Consider the following 19,729-nt stretch of genomic DNA (forward strand, 5'->3'; position numbering starts at 1 on the left):
GGTGTTGCATTTCAGGTGTTGGCTGTCTGAGTGTGGAAATGCAGGGTGCCAGCTTTAATGGGAAGGTAGCCCATGGAACAGCTCGGCCGCGCAGCAGCCAACGCCTCCCCATCGACTCTCCACCTGGTCGTGGCGCACCTAGCTGGCTCTCTATTTCTCCTTGTCCTTTTTGCTTTCTCGTTGCCTCTTTTTCTCTGCCTGCCTCGCTCTCCTCCCACCCTGCCGGTTTCTCCCCTCTTCTTCCTCTCAGTCTCCTTCAATCCATCCCATGTCCCCGGCTGGCCTCTCCTCCACCTCCTTTCTCTACCTCCCACCCCCATCCTAAAGCAGAGTAGCTAATGAAGAGCCCCATTTAGCTAGCGATTTTGGTTCAGTCTTCGCTCCGTATCGCCGGCCGGCCCTCGGCTACAGCGACTGGCTGCTGGCGCTCTGACATCACACGGGCCAGCTGTTGATTTGGCTCTGTCTCCAAGGCTGGCTGGCTTGATGGGTTGTGGCAGGTAGACTTGTGCTCTTCCTTCCTCCCTCCTTCCTCCCTGCTCTCTCTCTTTGTGACACCCACTCCTCCCCTTGTCGTCTCCCACTACACTCTCCTCTCCTCCGTCTTCCGCTCGCACTCAGTCGAGCAGGAGTGCAGGAGGCAGCAGGCGGCTGGGAGGCAACTCCAGCAGATTGCGCCTCCCGTACGATGGAAACTAAACGGTTGCACGGCAGACGGGATGGAGGGCAGAGCTGCCGGGCACGCAGGTATGACCTGCCAGCCTCAGATATTGACCTTGCATGCTTTACTTGACGCAAACATTTCTGTTTCATCCTTCTTCTCGTCAACTTCCAAGTTTTTGCAGAAAATTGATTTCAGTTGGCTGTATAAGTTGCTGGTTTGTGCAAAGAGTGAAGCGTTGGTGTTGTGGTGTTTTTGTTTTTTATTCTCTCTGGTGCATTGAAATCTCTTGGCTAGTTTGCAAGCGGGTGCATCTGCTTTCCATTAGCAGGATAATTAACCAAGATCAGCAAATAAGAGGCTTCGCTCTGCATTGTTCCGCAGCCAAGCTCATCCTCGTGTCTCTCCTGGTTTTCCCATGTTTGTTCTGCAGGTGTTGTCTGCAAATTGACGTTTAATGACTCTCTCTTCTCGTCTCCGAAGAGCTCTGTGGGGTTAAAAACTGCTAGACTTGCATGTCAGGTTTTTTTTTTTTTTTTCTGTTTATTGTCTCTGCTCTAATTGCCCAGATTGATATTCCCTGGAAGCTCTGTTATGGGATAGATAATGGATTACCTACATGCTCTGCTGTGGATTTAATTTATTAGGACTGCCTGAACCTCTGCTGCAAGATGCAACCTGAAGGCAGAGCGAGCAACACAATTAGGGGCTCATTTGTGCCCGTTTCCCCCCCCTCCTGTATTACGAGCAAGTTTCCCTTTGCCTGAGTCGCTCTGAAACTGAAGAGGGCAGAGTATGAAAGTGATATCATTTCCCCGGCACTACCTTAATCGTTTCTCCCCAGTTGGCGCTTTTCCTTTGCGCTGCAATTAGCAGAAATGGTCGGAAAATGGGAGATTAGTTACTCAGTTAGGCAAAATGCTGAAATCAATTTTATTGCAGCGCCATGTCTGCGAACCAGTATTACGAAGCTAATTAACTGTTTATTTGAGCCCTGATTTTATTAGTCTTGGTCCGCGTCATGCAATCTGCAGAAGCAACGTTACTCTGTATTTTTTTTTTGTGGTTTTTGATATTCATCCGGTGAAGCGGTCAGAGATCAGAACTGGTCAGTTTTCACTTGAGCTGTTCTGATCGGTGAATATTTGGTTAAATGCATCAAAACGAAGAAAATCCGCCTTTTTTGTTTATGAATGATTCAGTAAACTTGTATTTTGAACTTTTTGAGTCAAATAGAAATCAGAAAACAGCTAGGGACTTAAATCAATTTAATGTAGCTACTTATTTTTTCTATTATTCAGAACTGCTGCCTTTATCAAAGGATATTATTCCTATTTATTTTATGCTTTAATACAAAAAGGTCCTGAGAATCATCTGATCAAACCTCAAAGAAATCCTGAGATTGGTATCACCTAGAGGAACTCCTGTTTGGTGCATCTGTACTTGTAAAGGGGCAGTTTATGAAAAATTTAAGGTTTTTCTTTGTTGGATTTCTGGTGGTTGAATGTAAAGTTTGTTAAAAAGTCGCTTGTTGTTTCTCACACCAATCTACTGAATCAATCTCCTCCTGTTGAGTTATTTTCCAGTGCTTCCCTCCCTTTTTTTCCCCTTGTCTTTATCACGCCCGCTGTTTTGCTCACAAAGGTTAAGGCTCACTCCTTTCTGCCCTCCTGTTCTTTCTTTTATCAACTCACCTTTTCGCTCTCCGCTGAGAATAGAACCAGGGCAGATAGAGGAAGGTTATCGAGGGTCCTCCAGCTCAAGCAGAGCTGGTTATCGCCTCCGATCCACGCATAGCTGAGCAGAAAAGAGCAGGAAGAAGCGGAGGTGTGGGAGGGAAAGGTCAGCTCTTAGAGGAGAGAGAGAGATGTGCAATGGGGAAGGAAAATAAGTAGTGGAGTGTGCAAGAGGCTCTTGAGCTCTTCAGAGTGATAGAGAAATTTCTCACTAGTTTGTTGTTGAACAGGAGAGCCCTGGTGTTTGATTAATTTAGCTCGGCTGATGGCTGCACTAACACCAATTTGCAAACCAAATTTGACCCTGACGCTGCGCGGCAGCCAGACCCACCGCTTCTTGGGCGTGATTTCTCTCCTTTCAGATTGCAATTAATCATTTCCAGATTGGCCCCATCGTGCATATTTGCATTTCAATGCGGTCACAAATGCGTGCCGCGTGTTTAACTGGATGGCAGAGTTTTTGACGCATCTCGGTGTGCGTGATGCTGCCGGCGTGACACCGAGCGGTGCCTCTTTAAGGGCGCTGCACTCTGCGGTGATTTTAATACCAATGAGCCACTCCCTGTCAGCCCCAGCACAATGCCAGACGGCGCTGTGGCAGGCAGTGCGCCTCTGCTACAAGTTCACCGCCGCGTGAGATTGTGAGGAGGCTTTTTCAGTGCGAGAGCTTGTTGGGAGCTGTTGATCTCCTGTCAAACGAGGGGAGATGCTTTCCTGCTTCCCTGCTTCCTTGTCTTGTGTGTCAAAACATTTTTTTTTAACAAGGGGATTGAGGTGCATTATTAACCACACACACACATGCACACCCCCACACACACCCACACAAAGAGGCTCAGTGTGAAGTCCTGCAGTCATCCGTCTAAGCCTAGGCTGCAATGTCTGCTCAGAAAACCTGGAGCGCCGGTGGTCAGACTTGACCGCGCCGCTGTCGGAAGGACTTTCACACTCTTGAGTGATGCAGGACGGCGCAGTAACACAGGAAAAAAGGTTCAACATATTTCCATTTCAGACACAGCTGACATCACTTCACATTGCAACTCAAGAGTGCGTAGAGCTTCCCACTAGGTAGTTTTTAGGAAGTGCTAGGTGCTTTCCAATAACGGAACACCTATGAAGGGGGTGGGACTCTTTATTCTGGAGTAGTTTTGGGAGGAGGGGGGTTTGCATAAAGATCAGGAACATGCAGAGATGGAGATCGGCCATGGAGACAGAGCCAAGAAAGGAGAACATATTAGCTGGAGCAATTCATTCATTTATTTACGTTATTCAATAACGGCGTCACAGTTACTTTAAAGAGAAAAAAACCAATCAGGAAGCTTCTGGGTTTTATTAGACTACAATCTATTAAGATATATTGTAAATGCCGATAAAATAGATTTGATTGGTTTCAGCCTTAATCTGATGTTTGTGACAAACCCACCACTTTTAATCAGAAGTAAGTAAAACTGAGCTAATACTAATAATTTTTTAACATATAACTATTGGTCCGATAACCAATGTTTACTTCCATCTTGTTGGTGTTTTGGGCGGGAAGGGGGTGGGTCACATGTTTAAGTCATGTGATGGCGATGCAGCGCAGGATTATGGGAGTGTTTAGTTACAGCAGAAAAGCAATGCAGGTAGTGTAATTTTCATATTGGTGCATTCCTATTAAATCGAAATATTCCCATTTACACATTAAAGGACGTCCTTTATGCTTGAATTCCTTTATTAATATTTTTTCAGTGTTCATGTTAGTTTGTGTTTGGGTTGTGAGATGGAAACTGCACAAGTTTCCTGTTCATTAATTGCACCTAATTAAATTCTTGTGCCTATATTTTTTAATTTAATAATAAAAATCAAGTAAAGTTTAGAGATGTATTTAATAGATTGATTGCTGGTAATAATGTAGTAAACCCTCCGTTTTCTTTTTTAATCTTAATTTCCTTCCTATCACAGAACCTGAAGGATTGTTTTTCCTCTCGTGTTTTATTCCCTACAACAAATCCGTATCGTCCAGAAAAGCCTGATTGGTGCGTCTCCACTCATTCTGTTGGTCCCAGATGTCTGCCTCCCTCTGCCAGCGCATTGTTGGACGAAAAAAGGAAAAGATATTGTCTGCTAGACGAGATGAAATTTATGTGCCACCCACTGGCAGTAATGTTATCTTTACCCATTGCTTTCTGAATGTCTGCATGCTTGGTTTTTCCAAGGTTGGCAGGGGGTGCCTTCTCCTGTTGCCTCGGCAGCGCTCCCCAATCTCTGTGCTCATCCATTATTTATGGTGCGGCGGCACGCACAGGCCCAGAAATAAACACTCGCCACCACTTTTCCCTTTTCCTCCCGCCTCCGACACGCGAATCCTCCAGAGCTGCTGACACCCTGACCACTGTCAGTCCGCCTGAACTCGGTGACAGTGCTGCGGCTGACCTCTGACTCCACCACCCCGACACTAACTCCTCCCTTCCCTCCCTCGTCGTTGGTTGCAGGTCGGCAGGGGTCATGAGGGTGTCGGAGGCCCCGCTCGCTGTGCAGAGCAGCTGAAGCAGACATGGGCAAAGAAGTCTTGGAGGGCATCGGAAGGCTTGGCAACAGCTGCATCCACCACTGGCTACACAACAAGTAGGTGTGCTCCTTATTTCACTCTTACAAGACCAGTCAGTTAGTTAGGATGACCTCACTAAAAAGAAGAAAGCTCATCTTCATACCTAGACTCAAATGTCTTTAAAAGCTATTTTTGAGGGAAATGCTAACCCAAACCAACCTTTAAAAGTAAATACAGTAGCATTTTTGTTCGGTTTGATGAGGCACACCCACGGCTGATTCTGCCTCCCCCCTTAGAACCAATAAAGTCGCTTAAACAGAACCTGTGAGACAACACGAAGTAGGCTAAAAGATCTCAAAAAGCAACACAGACACTACCATATTCTCAAGAATTTTAGGAATAGTCCAGAACTGACATCTATGTGTTTATAAAATGGTTGCAGACACTTTTAAGGACTATCCTCAATATATTACTAGAACATTCCCAGAAGTGACTGACCTAGCAAAATTACTCAAAAAAATCGCACAAAAGGCCACGAAAGACCTCTAATCAACATCTAAAACACTTCGGGCCTCGTTTGCTTCATTTAAGGCCAGTAATCAGGAATCACCAATAGGAAAGTGAGACTTACAGAAATGGCATTCATCAGATTTTGACCAAAATGAACACAGAAGTCCGTCTCTCGTTAGTTTAAAACATCTTATTGACCCACAACACATTCAGGTCTTGCGTTTGTTTTGTTTTTTAAGAAAACACTGTGGCAGTAGCGTGATAGTCCGGAGCTGCCATGCTGCTTCAGAACCTGAACAAATTCCTCCAATTTCCCTTAAACCACAAACAACGCCCATCAACCTGTTTGTGATCAGAGCGCTTGAGTTAAACCAGTGTTCAGAGATGAAATATGCATATTAGTGTCATCATCACTGCGTGAGTGACGGCATTTAATTATTGAGAAATTGTTCACATTAATAATAATAAAAAAAGGCTGCCTTCTCCTCTGCATCAGCAGTTTAGACCATTCATGTAAACTCCAGCAGCGCATCATTTTTACGTGATATGGCAGAAATGGAAGGCTGATGGGTTTCTGGCACGCTGCATTATGGGAAGTCACTCAAATCAGTAAAAGCACTTAATTTCATCACATGAATAACAGCCGACAACAAATTGAGAAAGTGCTGCTACTTTATTTTATGCACCTTGTCTCTGTTTAGTGTGACTAAAAGAATTACTAAATAGAAAAATTTGACTTTTGTCTAAGTATGGGAAACAAACAAGCAGCCTTCTTTTTTTTTTTTTTAGCTGGCAGTGCTCCTTTACCACCTTGTTATTGTCCTACTGCTATCTGCAGAAATTCACAGCTCTGTCAGAAACAACTGAGCAGAGCCAGGAGGCGGGTCTTAACGCTGGCAATCGCACTCAGGCTTGTTAGCATGGCCACCAGTGATGATGGATAAATATTTTTCCTGTAGCAATAAGTTGTTTTTGAGGTTGATTGGCAGCACTAAGATCCTTCTCCTGTTTCTTATTGGTTGTTTTTTTTTTGTCACTGACAGAAAATTGTGATAGTTTGAGCAGATATCTAAAAAAAATAAAAACACACGTTACGTACTGCAGCTTTGAATTGTGATCGGAAACCTTATGAAATTGTTCCAACCCACCACTGCTTGTCTGCACCCAGAGAAGTGTCTAAAAGATTTGTTTTAGGACAAACATTACATCCAGAGGACGCAAAAACCCAAACCCCAAAACCTATTGCAAAGTAGAACAGACAGTTATGCAATTCTTGAGTGCACTCTCTGCTTTCTAAAGGACAAATAAAAAATGGTAGACGGTTGACTACATAAAGTGTTCTAAGGTAAGTATGACGAATCAAACTACTTCAGATCAAGCACATCATGTACTCTGACGTACTCGATTGGCTCAAATCTAAGAATGATCCACACAGGCAGCATGTTCATCATCCATAATGCATCATTACAGAGTTGCAGGAGCCAATAAATGTGTATACTTTCATGTTTAAAAGAAATCATGGCAAAGTCTCCTTTCAGGCTTCACTCATGAGAGATCAGCTCGCCACTCGCTAAATTCCTTAATGCAACGCCGCGGACCAGATAATGATCCGTATTACTTATGCAGTCAGAACATCAGGGATTCTAAACAGGCCCGCGCCGCAATTACCGCAGCCGGGGGAGACGAGACGGCGAAATGCGAATACATCAAAGACCTGAAGCCAAATTTAGTGTAATGCTCTTCTCCCCTGATAAAACGCGTTTGGAGGAATGAAGTATTCGGCGAGGGACAAAATGGCAATCCATCACGAACCCTGCTCTCGAAAATATCTGTCCGGTGTTGCAAATTTTCAACTCCAGAGACTTCACTCATCAAAGTGTCAACGGCGGACTCTAAATATTCAGTGACGCACGCCACACTCTAGAGTATTAAGCTGTTTTTTTTTTCTGTTTCTTTCTTCAGAATGTAAAAATAATGTAAAGCAGCAAGCCGGCGCTGCTTTTGTCAAAACCTCTGACAGGTCATTGAATTTCAACATCTGACTCCGGAGCGCCGCGGCAAATTTCAGCTAACCTCTTAGCCTCTGGTGGCGCCGGGTTAGCATTGCGTGCGCGTTGGCAGAGGAGCTCCAGAGAGCCCTCGGAAGAAGTCAATTACACTGACATAGAGGAATTGGATACCGCCTCTGTGAAGGCGGACAGTCCCACTCGCTAGCTCAGCTCTTTTGGGGGAGAAGAGATAAAACAATCAAGCCCTATCCAGCCGCTTTGCTGCTCAGCCATCAGATAGGGAAATGACTCTGATCAGTGACACCCAAATGGGTTAAGGGTCCTTCTGATTGGTTGAAGGCCGGATGATACACACACTCAGCAGGATCACGTACGCATCAAAGCGCAACGTAAGCGCTTTCATGTGTGAATTGGGTTCTAATGTGCAAAGTGACTCTGAAGAGCACCATTTCTAATTAACCTATTAATCATAGCTCTCATGTACCAGATGTCTGCCCTCCCCTTTTGTGCATCTGTGTGTATGTTCTCCCCTGCATGGGGCTGACGCTAAAAGAGCAGATCAGCAGGATGAGCTCACACCAGGACTTCAACAAAAGGGAAGGTCGTGGCGTTGCACGGAGGCGTCGAATACGAGTCCTAGAATGGCACAAGGCGGATTCCGCTGGCTAATCGGCGGCCATGTTGTTCTTTTTGGAAATCCTGCTGAATTTAAAGCTCGATGTTTAACGTGTCGTCTTCTATTGGCGAAACATCAGAGCAGCTGACTGTTTTTATAATTTGTCCTATTTGGATTGCAAAATGAGAATACAAGTTTGAAATTATTTTAAGTAGTTCCTAATTTTTATGATTGGTAGTACATTTAGAATATATGATAAGCTAGAGGAAATTTTTACATAAAAGTAAAACAAAAATATGGAATCATAATTTTTCTTGTTGCTGTTGCTAGGGGTTGTGGCAGAAATGCTAGCTTTAATTTAATTTATAAATTTAATATTTTCCTTTTTGTTTTAATGCTGATGGCATTAGCAAGAACATTTATATTTATTTATATATATATTTACTCATTCTTTACAGTAACAAGAAGATGAATGTTTTTTGTTTTGTTTTTTTTGGTTTGGTATATTCAGTGATGCAAAAATACAAAAACGTTTAAATGTAATTCCTGTTTAAGTGCTTATTCCACAAAATGCTCTATATGTTTTAAAGCAATACTAGGCTAGTGTCCTGAAATATGTTGGTCTATATATTTATTCAACCAGACTGCGGTCGGTTACCTTAAACCTGCTAGCTGTTGCTTTTGTACAGCGTTACCTTAATAAGACTGCTAGGTGGCGCTCCTTTAATTTTCCACAGAAAATTCCAATCACTTCGGTATATTTATTTTGTCTTATCAAGATTTTGGAAACCGTAACTACTTAGAGCCATTTTTGCTTTGTAAAACTCCAGTATACCTTCAAAAAAGAAACCTTTTCAAAAGAGCTGATTTCCAAATGCCTTGCTAACACACACCAGCATCCAAATCAATTCTCTCACACAGGGAAACTGTCCGCCTGCAGCGTGTCGCCCAGTCATGTCCATTGTCTGAAGCTGAACAGCTGCAAAGCTGTGAGCCTGTGAAGAATAAGTAGTGACTGATGACCACAGACTGTGTTGGTGACATCAGCGGCCTCCCTTTTCTTTGTTCTACCCTCTGCAGCAGCGACCTTGTTGTTAGAAACTTTCTTGCTTGTCAAAAGGAGGCGTCGCCAATTTAGTCCTGATTCCATTCAGGGAGAAAACCATTAATAACGCCAGTAACACTTTTGTTAATCCAGCAATGAAAACTCAAGCTGGAGGTCAAATCAAAAGCCTCTTGTGTGGCAGAGATGTGTTAAACAGAGTGATTACTCTTGCAGAACTGCAGCTCTGTTTTTTGTTAAGATGCTACTAGAACAGCAGAGTAAACACCCATAAGTACATGGGAACAAACATGTGGACCGATAGAGAACAGATGTTTCCACTGTGGGGCTGGTTTCATATGAATAATTTAATTTATCACTTCATAGACTGCCGCTATGGCATCAAATTAATTGACACATTTTCTTTCTGCAGAGCCTAATGCTGAGGGGAAACTTGCACCGGTTCGGTTTTTACCAGTGTGAATTTCAGATTTTTCTTTTAATGAACTGTAACAAATTGACAATTTACAAAAAAAACTTTGGCTGCAGGTTCGTTGGCAAAAATAAAATTAATGGAATAACAAAATGATCCCTATTTATGCATCAGATGTTTCATACATTTATCTCGATTTCACTAAACTCGAAACAAAACATGTTAAAGTGTGATAAGTGGATAAAATGGGAGCAGGCAGTTTGGATACATTTCATGATAAAAGATTAAAAGTTTCATTTGTCATTAGTTTCCATGTTGATGAACAAAAATTGTGTTTTTTTTTTTCATTATTTAAACAAGCACTTAGTATTTTCATGAGTTTTTTTGTAATTGAGATTGCTATAAGCAAAATTAATTGTATTGCTGACTGTAAAGGATAAAAGAAAAGTTGGTTCAGAAAAAGATGAGAGCTGTACCTGTCAGGTGGCCAATATCAAAATATTTTCTATTTCAGCTCTGGCTGGTTAAGTTAAATATTAAAATAATTGGCTATTTTTCGAACTAGCAATCACTTATCTGTTGGATTTGTTGTTGCTTTTAAATGTAGAAATTTAACACAAGAGTCTGAATGTGTTGCACTTTTCTGAACTAACCAAAACTGGAATCAGCTGGTCAGTCCACCTGATAAGTGCATCTCCGTTAAAGTTCACTGCATTTAAAAAAAATAATAATTTAGTTCATCATATTGAAGGTTGGCAAACTCTAGCATATACTGTTCTGTGCTTACAACAATTGGCTTAAACGAATATTACTGGTTCAAGGGGAAACTACCTTTAACAGTGTCTTGTTCCCGTCTCTTAGGTTCCCAGTATTCACCAGCATCTCCCAGTAAGACTTTGCGATGAGAATGTCCGATATCGCGGATGCTGAAACAATGAAGGTTCCCGAGGACGCCGCGTCGCCCGCCAGAGACAACGCCGCCAAGCATGAGGTCCGCGACCAGAGCCATGGCAGCAAGGAAGAACATGGCAGCAGCAATAAGGACATTCAGGTAATGAGCTATGCCGGAGCCGAGCGAGACGGCGGGAAAGCACCGGTGGCCGGCGCCTTCATACATGACATGATTGAGCACTAGTGTGAAAGCAGGTGTCACTTTGAGAAAGTCTCCCAGCAGCCGGGGACACATGTCAGCCTCGGCAAACATTTTGACTCCTTCTCTGTGCTCATTTCCATGAAAACTCAGGAGCTGTCAACGTCAAAACCCTCCACATCCCCCCTCACTGCCCGGGGGGAACTCCTGTCACCTGCGGCATTCAAGCTTTTCCCCGGCGAAGGGAGAGGGGGAAAAAAAAATAATAATTTCAGAAAATTGTAATATTTGACAATCTGAGATAATAACGAGGGCCTCGACTCTCCCTTTCTTAACTGCTAAGGTCAGTCTGTGACATTCAATGACATACGCCTGCTGCGAATCAATTGTGAAAGATCAGGACACTAAAGGAATGATCTATTGGGGATTCAGGACAGCTGAGATCACTTTCAGTAAAACTGCTAATTAATTAGGTGTATGTCACTGGAACACTGTGCACTGGGACTTCATGAAATTTGTACTTGTTAATTTGATTTCCCAAATTAAAATGGGAGCCAAATGAATTAGACAACTAAATCCCCTCCCTGACACAAAAAACCCTGTAAAACAATGTGAAATCCCTCTTAAGTGTTTTCAAAGAGCCAAAATCCACTAAAGGCAAAAACAATCGTCTCTCTCTGGCTACACCCTAAAAATAGGATTCAGGCCAATCTGGCCTTGTGGTTGGAGACGGCGGGGAGAGCGAGAGAGAGTCAGGCAGGCAGATAATCTGGAGCTCAAATCCTGGCTTATCTACCAACTTCCTGCTTCTTTGTAACCCTGAGGAACAGAATGACACCAGCATGTGGGGGAGCAGCAGGAGAGAGTGGAGGGGAAGGCAGATGGGCGGCGAGGAGGGGAGGGGGATTACAGGAGGAAGGTGAAAAGGCGTCGGTAGTGTTATGGCAAAACAAAGCTATGATGTTATTGTGGGGGAAATTGTTCATTTTCCAGTTAATATGATTAAGTGCAGGGAAATGTCGCAGAGGTGGCAGGATTTACTCGTCATTTTCTAGCAAGAGGTCCAAACATTCACATTTTGTAGCATTAAAACCACAAACTGGGATGTATTTTTTGGCTGTTTTTATGTGATAAACTAATTCAAATAAGTGAATAATAATAATAATATAATATAGCCCACTCTGACCAGGTCATCCTTTTTGGGCTACCACACTAATGGAGTGGTTTGGATCAACCATATTTATGTGTTGGAATTGTCCAGCAAATCAACTTATTTCCAAGTAAGTTGATTTGGAAATATTTGGGAAGAAGTGAAAAAATTAGCCAAAAAGATGTGAATATACAATACACCTCTCAGATGTGTCTTTTTTTTAACCATACATTATTTTCCTTCCATTTTACAGCTGTACAGGTTTCTGATTATAATAATATAAATTAGGAATGCAAAATATTCTTGCACCGACATCCGTAACATATTGGTATCGCTCTGATAAACAAACTGGGCCGATTTGAATAACCCATATTAACTTTTTTCTTGTTGCAGTCAGTTTATTTTTTCCCCCAAAGTGTCAAAATAGTACTGAAATATATACAATACATATGAGACATCACAATATAAAATTTATATATGGGTGTACCCGTAATATTTATGTATTGTAATTGTCCAATTGACAATATTTTGGTAAAAGTATTGGAAATATCCAGCACACCATTATTCATCTTTTGTTTTTTAACCACATATTATTTTCCTTCCACTTTACAACAATGCTGGTTTGTGGATGTAACTTGACAGAAAATGTAAGAAGCTCCAGCGGTCTGCTCGTGTCCGACCTCTCCAGCAGCTCATGAACCAGTTCCCGTTTCTTTGCACAGCTGCATCGGTTTATCCGCCTCAGGCTTTCACAGTGGGAGAAATATAGGAGCAATTCAAACAAGGAGACGGTTGTAGGAAAGTAACACTGGAGGTACGTCGGAATGACTTTGTCGCCATCTGCCCCGAGCTCTCCTGCTCCGTCCTTCGCGGCGGGGTAGGTGGCCGGGCGCACGCCCCACTTTTGCTGACTTCAGCCCTTTCCCTCTTTTCCCTCCCCATTCCTTTATCTCCTGCCGGCATTGTTCATTCCCCTCCGGCCCCACGCCGCTCAATTAGCCGGTGTAGCGGTGCGCTCACAGTCCCAGCCCGCTCCCTCGCCCTCCCCTGCATCCGTATCACCTGATATAGAGCGGGGCGCGGCAGGTCACAGGCGAACAGCAGCCCATTTCAATTTTTTATAGGTGTTATTTGCCCCTCGAGCTTGCCGATGGAGAGGAGGAGGGGTTGTCCTTTGATTTTTTTTTTTTTTAGAGGACAAGTGGGAGGACAGAGGAGTGTGTGTGTAAGGATCCATGTTGGGATTAGGAAGCAGAGGCCCTCTCTCTGCCTTCCACTCTCCTGCGTGCCGCTGAGTCGCCTTCTGTTTTCTCAGAAACGCACACAGAGAGGCAGCAGCGCATAAAGCTGTCTCGCACGCCGATGGGTGGCCTGTGTCGCATCTCATCCCGAACAGGAACGCTCGCTTCGCATGGCGGCTGCTCGCAAACACTGATCCAAATGTCTCACAGCCAAACACCTGAAGGGAGTGTAGTGTCTTCAAACATTACCTCACCCGCCAAAGAAAGAGGAAATGTGCATTACGGGTCTGACTATTATTTTAGTTATCAATTATTCTGACTAATCAAATAAAAAAAAAAACACTGGCACATAATGCAAATTTTTCACTTAACCACTTAGGCGTTTATGATACAATATTAGAAATTCATTTATGGATGCAAATAAACTCACTTTCTATTGTCTAAAAAGCAATAATGGCATTTCATAAATGAACGCCTGATTATTTTTAGCAATACTTCTAACATCAGCATGTGAAAAGCTCAGCCTTTTCTGCTTAACATTAGTACAGTGTAGGGCTGATATGTTGATTATTTTTGGATTATCTAGTTAATTGGAAGTGGAAAAGGTGCTTAAGAGATTTTTCACAGAATTTGAACCAGATGAAGTTTGTTTTATCTTAAATGCAGAAATGTACATTAATCTTGTAGTTTTTGCGTAATTACAGCTGCATGTGAGTTACTTTGGCAAATGGCCAAGTGTTTGGGCACTAGAGCGGTCATCCATCCAGCGGCCCGTCATGTTTTTGAGTTAAAAAATGTTTAAAGTTGACAGGAAAATTGAAAATGTCACTTGATAATTATGTGTTATTGAAAGATTGGAAGATTAATACCTGAACACTAACTAAGAAAGTCTTAAAAAATGCAAAAGACTTTTAGAAAAAAGCAATGCTAAGCCTAGTGGGGCACAAGTAAAGTCTGGTGACCCGCCAGGCTTATAATACACTGGGGGAAACCTTGGGCCTTTATTCTCCAGTTAAAGGCCCAGCAAAGGAGTTGATGGTAATTTCAGTGATTGATTTCTCAGCCCTAATGTGCATTTCTTTTCTTTTCTTTTCTTTTCCAAAACTAACAAGTAACAGCACGTCACCATCTACGCCATCTCCATTATGAAACATGGTGGTGGCAGCATCATCCAGTACGGACACAGAATCTGGTCGCCTTAAAATGTTGGGACAGATTTTCTTTTGCACTTAGAGATGTAATATTTCAAAGAGAATTTAAATTTTAATTTCACAGATAAGTGTCACTTAATTTTGTTTTTTTGCCCTCTTAATGTCTTTGTTCTTGACACACGCATGAAAAAAGCATTACATCCTTTCTTTTTTGCCTGTCTAAACTGTTTAAGTCACTCGAAGCCTTTTTGTGGAAATCTAGGGCATTCATGTATAATTCAGAAATCCTTCACTTCACTAGCAGCCCCTCTATTCGCCTTCAAACTTTGTGTGGTTTGTGTTTTATTGTGTGTTTTTTGTACACTTGTTTCCCCCCCATCTCTCACCTCTGGACAGCCTGTGAAGTACTCCAAGGTATGACTCGCTTGAACCCTGCATGTTGTAGGATGCTTCATCCTGTCTCATGTGCATTTGGATGGCGTTCATTTTCTCCACGTTTGAAGCCGTACACCTGTTTCCTGTCAAGACGTCTGTGTGTGCTGCCGCAGATGTCTGGAGATCCTTGGCACAGCTATATGTTGAGATGCACAGGGAGACTAGCTTGGACACTTCTTTGAGTTTGCCACTTCGATTTCTCCCTTGAAATTCAATTTTCTTTTTCATTTTTGGCAGTTCATAGATCAGTTAAAACATTCGCTCGCTGAAAAGTGCGTTTTGCTTGCAGTTGTGGACCATCGTTCGTCATCGATGCGTAATATTGATGCATTTGTGTGTGCATGGTTTCTAACTGTGCCCACCTACCTGCATCCTTCCCCCCATTAGTCCAGTACCAGGCTAAAGCTGGTGCGGAGCCTGGCAGTGTGCGAAGAATCTTTTCCTCTCCCTATTCCTGAACCTTCTGCTGCACCTCAGGTAAAAATTTCCCTGAATAACTCCAGTCTATATATGTTATAGATGTTGTTCTGAGTATTTGTTTGGGAGGGTTTTTATTTTACCTGTCGTACAGTATCTCTGGTACTCATCACTACTCATCTTTTTTTTTTCCACCAATCTCAAACCCAATATGTGGTATGGCTACACCTGGCTAATTTGAATCATATCCACTGATGTTTGAATTCCAGCTTGGAAAGTCCGTCAAGGATTCTCATTTCATCCATAAAGCTTTTGAAAAATCTGTCTCCAGATATTACTTAGCTCAACTTGGACACGTCATCTGATGGATTAAGGTTATGGTCAGGTTCCTTACCTTCCCCACGTCTCTGAGCTCTGAACATCTTGTACTTCTAGATACTCCAGGTAGGTTGCAGATCTGGAATATGACGGAACTGGAAGATAATGGCTTCCTGGTTGCTTCATGCTTGATTCTCCACAACTTCTTGATTTCTTGTTCCTCAACACGATTCTTGCGACCCTGTTTACTATTTTCAACCAAACCTTTTGATGGTTCTATGATTATGCACATATACAGTATCTTAGCAATTTCAGAAGTTATGAGACTTTTGGTCATTTTTGACTTTTCATAATTTCGACTAAAAGAAAAGAACCTCCACACCTTGATTCAGAGTGTTGACTTCCTTAACACTTGGCCTGAATTGAGAAAATATGCCTAATTTGATTTTGAATACCCAAAGCGTTTTAAAAAGCTGATTGTCTTTGCTGTAATATGTTGTGGTTGCTAGGCTCCTGATTAGTTGAGCTCTGTTTTATTTTGCAAAAATTATGGTCAAAATGATCAAACTGTAGCCACAGAGATGACTCTAGACCAACGATGACGCTGAATTGTGCTGCTGCTTGTCAGATCTTCACATTAACAAATTAATATTGTGTAGAAAATGAATATCCTGGGGAGGTAATTGAATTCAAATAAAGACCTAAGAAGTAAACTCTGGTCTGCATACAAACCTCGGTCTCGGGTTGCTGAATTCTGGCGCGGCTCGAATGCATAAGTAACTGCAAATAGTCTGGAAATCGTTCCAAAAGCAGGAAGTGGACAGTAGCACAGGGCATTTTGGTAAATACAACCAAAACAAACACAAACTACCGCTAGCGAGAAAAATATCTTATGGTCTTTTACCAAAGACAAAAGAAAAACCTACAACTGCAAAAATCTGAAGCCAGTCCATTTTTGGGTTTTTTTTTGTGAAGAAGGAAGTTGCACTCATTTGATCTTCTGATGTTTTGGTGTAGTTTCCTTCAGTAGTTCTCAATGCAGCGCCACCACAGGCAAGGAGGGGAACTGATTTTTCAATTAGTTTGGATTCTTTGACACAGCGTAGTGCAAAAGAGAACCGCATCAGCTGAAAGCGTGACAAATGTTGCCGTTTAGATCACTAATCAAACCAAACACCCAAAATGCTGAAATCAAATCAAGAGGTGCTAAAATAAATTGATTTTTAAAGGTGTCCACACTTCAGTCAGATTATTGGAAGTTCTTACACCTTGCAGATGTTTTCTTATAAACCCCAGCCTAAGTCAAAAGTGCTGACCTTGGATCATGAATTTATTTCGGCTCATTAAAACCGGCCAGATAGACCGCTGACGCTTGATTAGCAGCCTTTGTCTGACAGCTATGATTAAATACCCGTCTGCGGCCGCTTTATGAAACCATAGCATCATCAAAACAAAAGAGCGTCGGGCTCCAGCGGCTTGCCTCGCCGGCCGTTACCCCGCCAAATCGATGCTGCATTTACGCCGTTTCTCCAGGCGGAGTTCCCCCCACCTCACCACCGATCAAACTTCTCCCATTACACGGCGCTCTGCACAACTCCCCGCACACACATTTCCACACAGGTGAGTCCCGTCCCGTGGCGTCTCAAAGCAAGTCAGCAGCGCGCCCTGTGACCGGAGGGCACGGCGGTATTCCCGCTACAGTCTCACGTCGTCTGCACTCACACGACGTCCTGTATTACCCCCATCAATCATGTCGGGGAAATTACAATTTCCGCACGTAAGCTGCAGAGAGCTGTGGAGCGCTTTAATTGAATACTCCTTATACCCCCCTCCTCCCACACTTCACCCCCTCCTCCACCCGTTTCTGTTATTGGTCGAAACTCCTTCTGCGACAAACTAACCTAGAGGGCTGAGGTAACGCAATAAAGGAGGAGAGAAAAAAACATTAGTGGCGTACAAATCCAGCACTGTGAGCGCTGATTCTCTATCAATCTTCTATGATCTTCACATCTGAAGGTTTTCCATTGTTCACCACTTCACATTACTGTCTCCTCCGTCAAGTAGGAGCTAACAAAGGGCTTACAGGCTGTCCGAGTCCTGAGAAACCTGGCTGTCAGCTCCGATCCCTGACCCGTAGTTGGGTGTGGGGGAACAGAGGGGCTTCTGAATGCTTGCCATACCTTTTTTGTTTCAGATTTGACAGCATGCTCATTACACACTCGCAGGACCATCATTTTCCCGCTGTTTTTTCCTTTATCTCGAGGTAAAATGGATGTCAGGAAACAAATGAGGCAGCTCGCAACAGCTGCACATCAGCCCGACGGTTTCCACGCCGATGTGGAGGGTGGCATTAAGTAGCAAACATCAGCGCTTCTCGCATGGAGCGAGAGAAAGAGGAAGGGAAGGGGAGAAAAAATCCTTTGCTTTGACGAGCGCGCACAAACTTGCTGTCACTTCCAAAGCTCTCCAAGTCTCACACAGGCAATTAGTCAGTCACATCTCTCATTTGCATATTACATTTTCATATACATTCTGCAGCATCTCATTATCTTGCTGCGCAGCTGTTACAGGGATCAAACTCCTGACCTTTTTTTTCCTTTTCTGTTATGATCTGCTCTCCCACCACTAAATTCATTCACTTTTTTTTTTTTTTTTTTCCTTTACGCCACACACGCAGCCTCCCAGAGACTCTCTGATGTTAACTTCCCAGACTTGTGCTTAATCCACTTACAGTGCAGCGGGAACCTCTCAGCTTTTTCCCTTTCAGCTTTTGTCGAAGTGCCTGAAAAGCAAATCAGATACAGCTCCGAGTCGAAAAGCGAGCGCGCAGCAAAGTGGAGCCCATCTCGAGTCAAACTGAGGCCATCTTTTACAGAAAAAGATTTTCCTCCCGATTCTTTGGATTTTTCGCAGGAAACCCCCCTTCGTTCTGTCGGATTTTCTGGACCGAAATCTGCAGCGTTGTTTAATTTTAGGCTCCAGATTCATGTATTATTCAGGTGGTTTTAATAAAAACAAGCTAATCTGAAGATTAATTGCCATAGCAATTTGGAACGCGAGGACGCAGGCGCATTATCGCTTGTTTTAGTGATAAACCAGGAGTTTAAGTGTCTCGCCAAGGCTTCTGTAGCACATGCCTTCGTCTAATTAACCCAGAACCGGAGGCAAGAGCACGCTCTTATTGAATGCCTCCTTTTCAAATTAAGGCCTCGTCTGTCATACACAGAAGACCTTGGGGGTCACGTTTTGCGTTTGACGCTCTTGAAAAACGTTGACACCGCTGCACTTTCAGTTAGGAGGTATTTTTAGTTTATCCGAGTGTTTAAATCAAACCCATGCTTTCACACAAAGAGCTGACCTTGTAAAACAGATGTCGACGGGAATGTAATTTCTTTCTTCCCCGAGCAGGATGGATTCCTCCCCCCTCCGGCCTTCGAAAACGAGGAGCGCGGCGCGAAGGACCAAGCCGAGAAAGAAGGCGGCTGCGACAAGGTGGACAAACCGGAGAAGGCGCCGAGAAAAATGCTCTCAAGAGGTAAAGAATGAAAAGAAACCACAACTTAAATGTCTTTCTTTGGAAGATTATGTCTTCCTTTCACACCAATCTAAAGTCTTAGCGTTTAAGGGCAAAAATAAGTCAAATGAAATTGAGAAACTGGCCCACAGCATTACACCTCCTCCACCATACGTAGCTCTGGGGGTGATGTGCTTTTCCACGTAAATACCCACAGGTTCACTGAAAACTCATTATTTTATTTTAATTTCTTACTTTAAACTGATTTTTTGGAAAGTGTATTGCCTTTCTTAAAATTATTGCTTTGAAATGAATAAAGACTAATTACACATTTATTAACGAAGCTATGTTTGAGAAGTGACATAATTCAACTTGTGACAGAAGCACACTTTATCGTGCTGCAGTTATTTATACCAAAACTACTTTATTAACGAGAAATAGTTAATAAACTTGTAATTTTCCTCCTGGTTTCAATTTACATAAAATAGAAAGATGAAGATTTAAAATAACACATTCCATTTTCATCACTTTTAAAGAAAGTCTTTAGTTTAAAATATGTAAATATTCTAGATTTTTTATACATGTTAAAAATTTAAACCTTGATTTAAAATTATGTCTACTTTGTTTAATGTACTATGCACATAAAACAGACATGTACAGTAACATTTCTACATTCATAAATGCACAAACACACATCTTTCTCTTAAAAGAAATTATTTGTATGTTATATTTTCAGTACTTTAATGTTTTGTGGTAGTGAGTTCCATTCATGATTTGCATTAAACATCACTGTTCATTGGCTTCAACTAGTTTAGCTTACAAGTTGATACTTGTATCATTCAACTAGTCAGAATTGTGCAGAGTTTGCACATCTGTAGAGAT

General features: G+C 42.6%; 2 protein-coding genes across 12 annotated transcripts in view; one reads left to right on the forward strand and one right to left on the reverse strand.

The window, feature by feature from the left end:
- zranb3 (zinc finger, RAN-binding domain containing 3) overlaps positions 1–3,918 on the reverse strand; it is a 98,991-nt gene extending 95,073 nt beyond the window's left edge. Inside the window, exon 1 of the mRNA XM_028010254.1 lies at positions 2,356–3,918. The gene's annotated coding sequence lies outside the window, so the exon portion shown is untranslated. The remainder of the gene's footprint in view (positions 1–2,355) is intronic.
- The window catches only part of LOC114140430 (R3H domain-containing protein 1-like), a 41,741-nt gene that overhangs the window by 2,876 nt on the left and 19,136 nt on the right, over positions 1–19,729 (forward strand). For 3 of the 11 annotated variants that reach the window (XM_028010260.1, XM_028010262.1, XM_028010259.1), the window contains exons 1-6: positions 291–747; positions 4,866–4,998; positions 10,393–10,582; positions 14,560–14,577; positions 14,986–15,075; positions 18,742–18,868. In XM_028010260.1, the coding sequence (XP_027866061.1) occupies positions 10,433–10,582; positions 14,560–14,577; positions 14,986–15,075; positions 18,742–18,868 (385 nt within the window). In that variant the 5' untranslated portion in view covers positions 291–747; positions 4,866–4,998; positions 10,393–10,432. Of the gene's footprint in view, positions 1–290; positions 748–4,865; positions 5,003–10,392; positions 10,583–14,559; positions 14,578–14,985; positions 15,076–18,741; positions 18,869–19,729 lie in introns of those variants that run through there. The other 8 variants (XM_028010256.1, XM_028010261.1, XM_028010258.1 and 5 more) reach the window with 7 other exon arrangements.

The sequence above is a fragment of the Xiphophorus couchianus genome, chromosome 24 (assembly GCF_001444195.1).
Source record: "Xiphophorus couchianus chromosome 24, X_couchianus-1.0, whole genome shotgun sequence".
Lineage (NCBI taxonomy): Eukaryota > Metazoa > Chordata > Actinopteri > Cyprinodontiformes > Poeciliidae > Xiphophorus > Xiphophorus couchianus.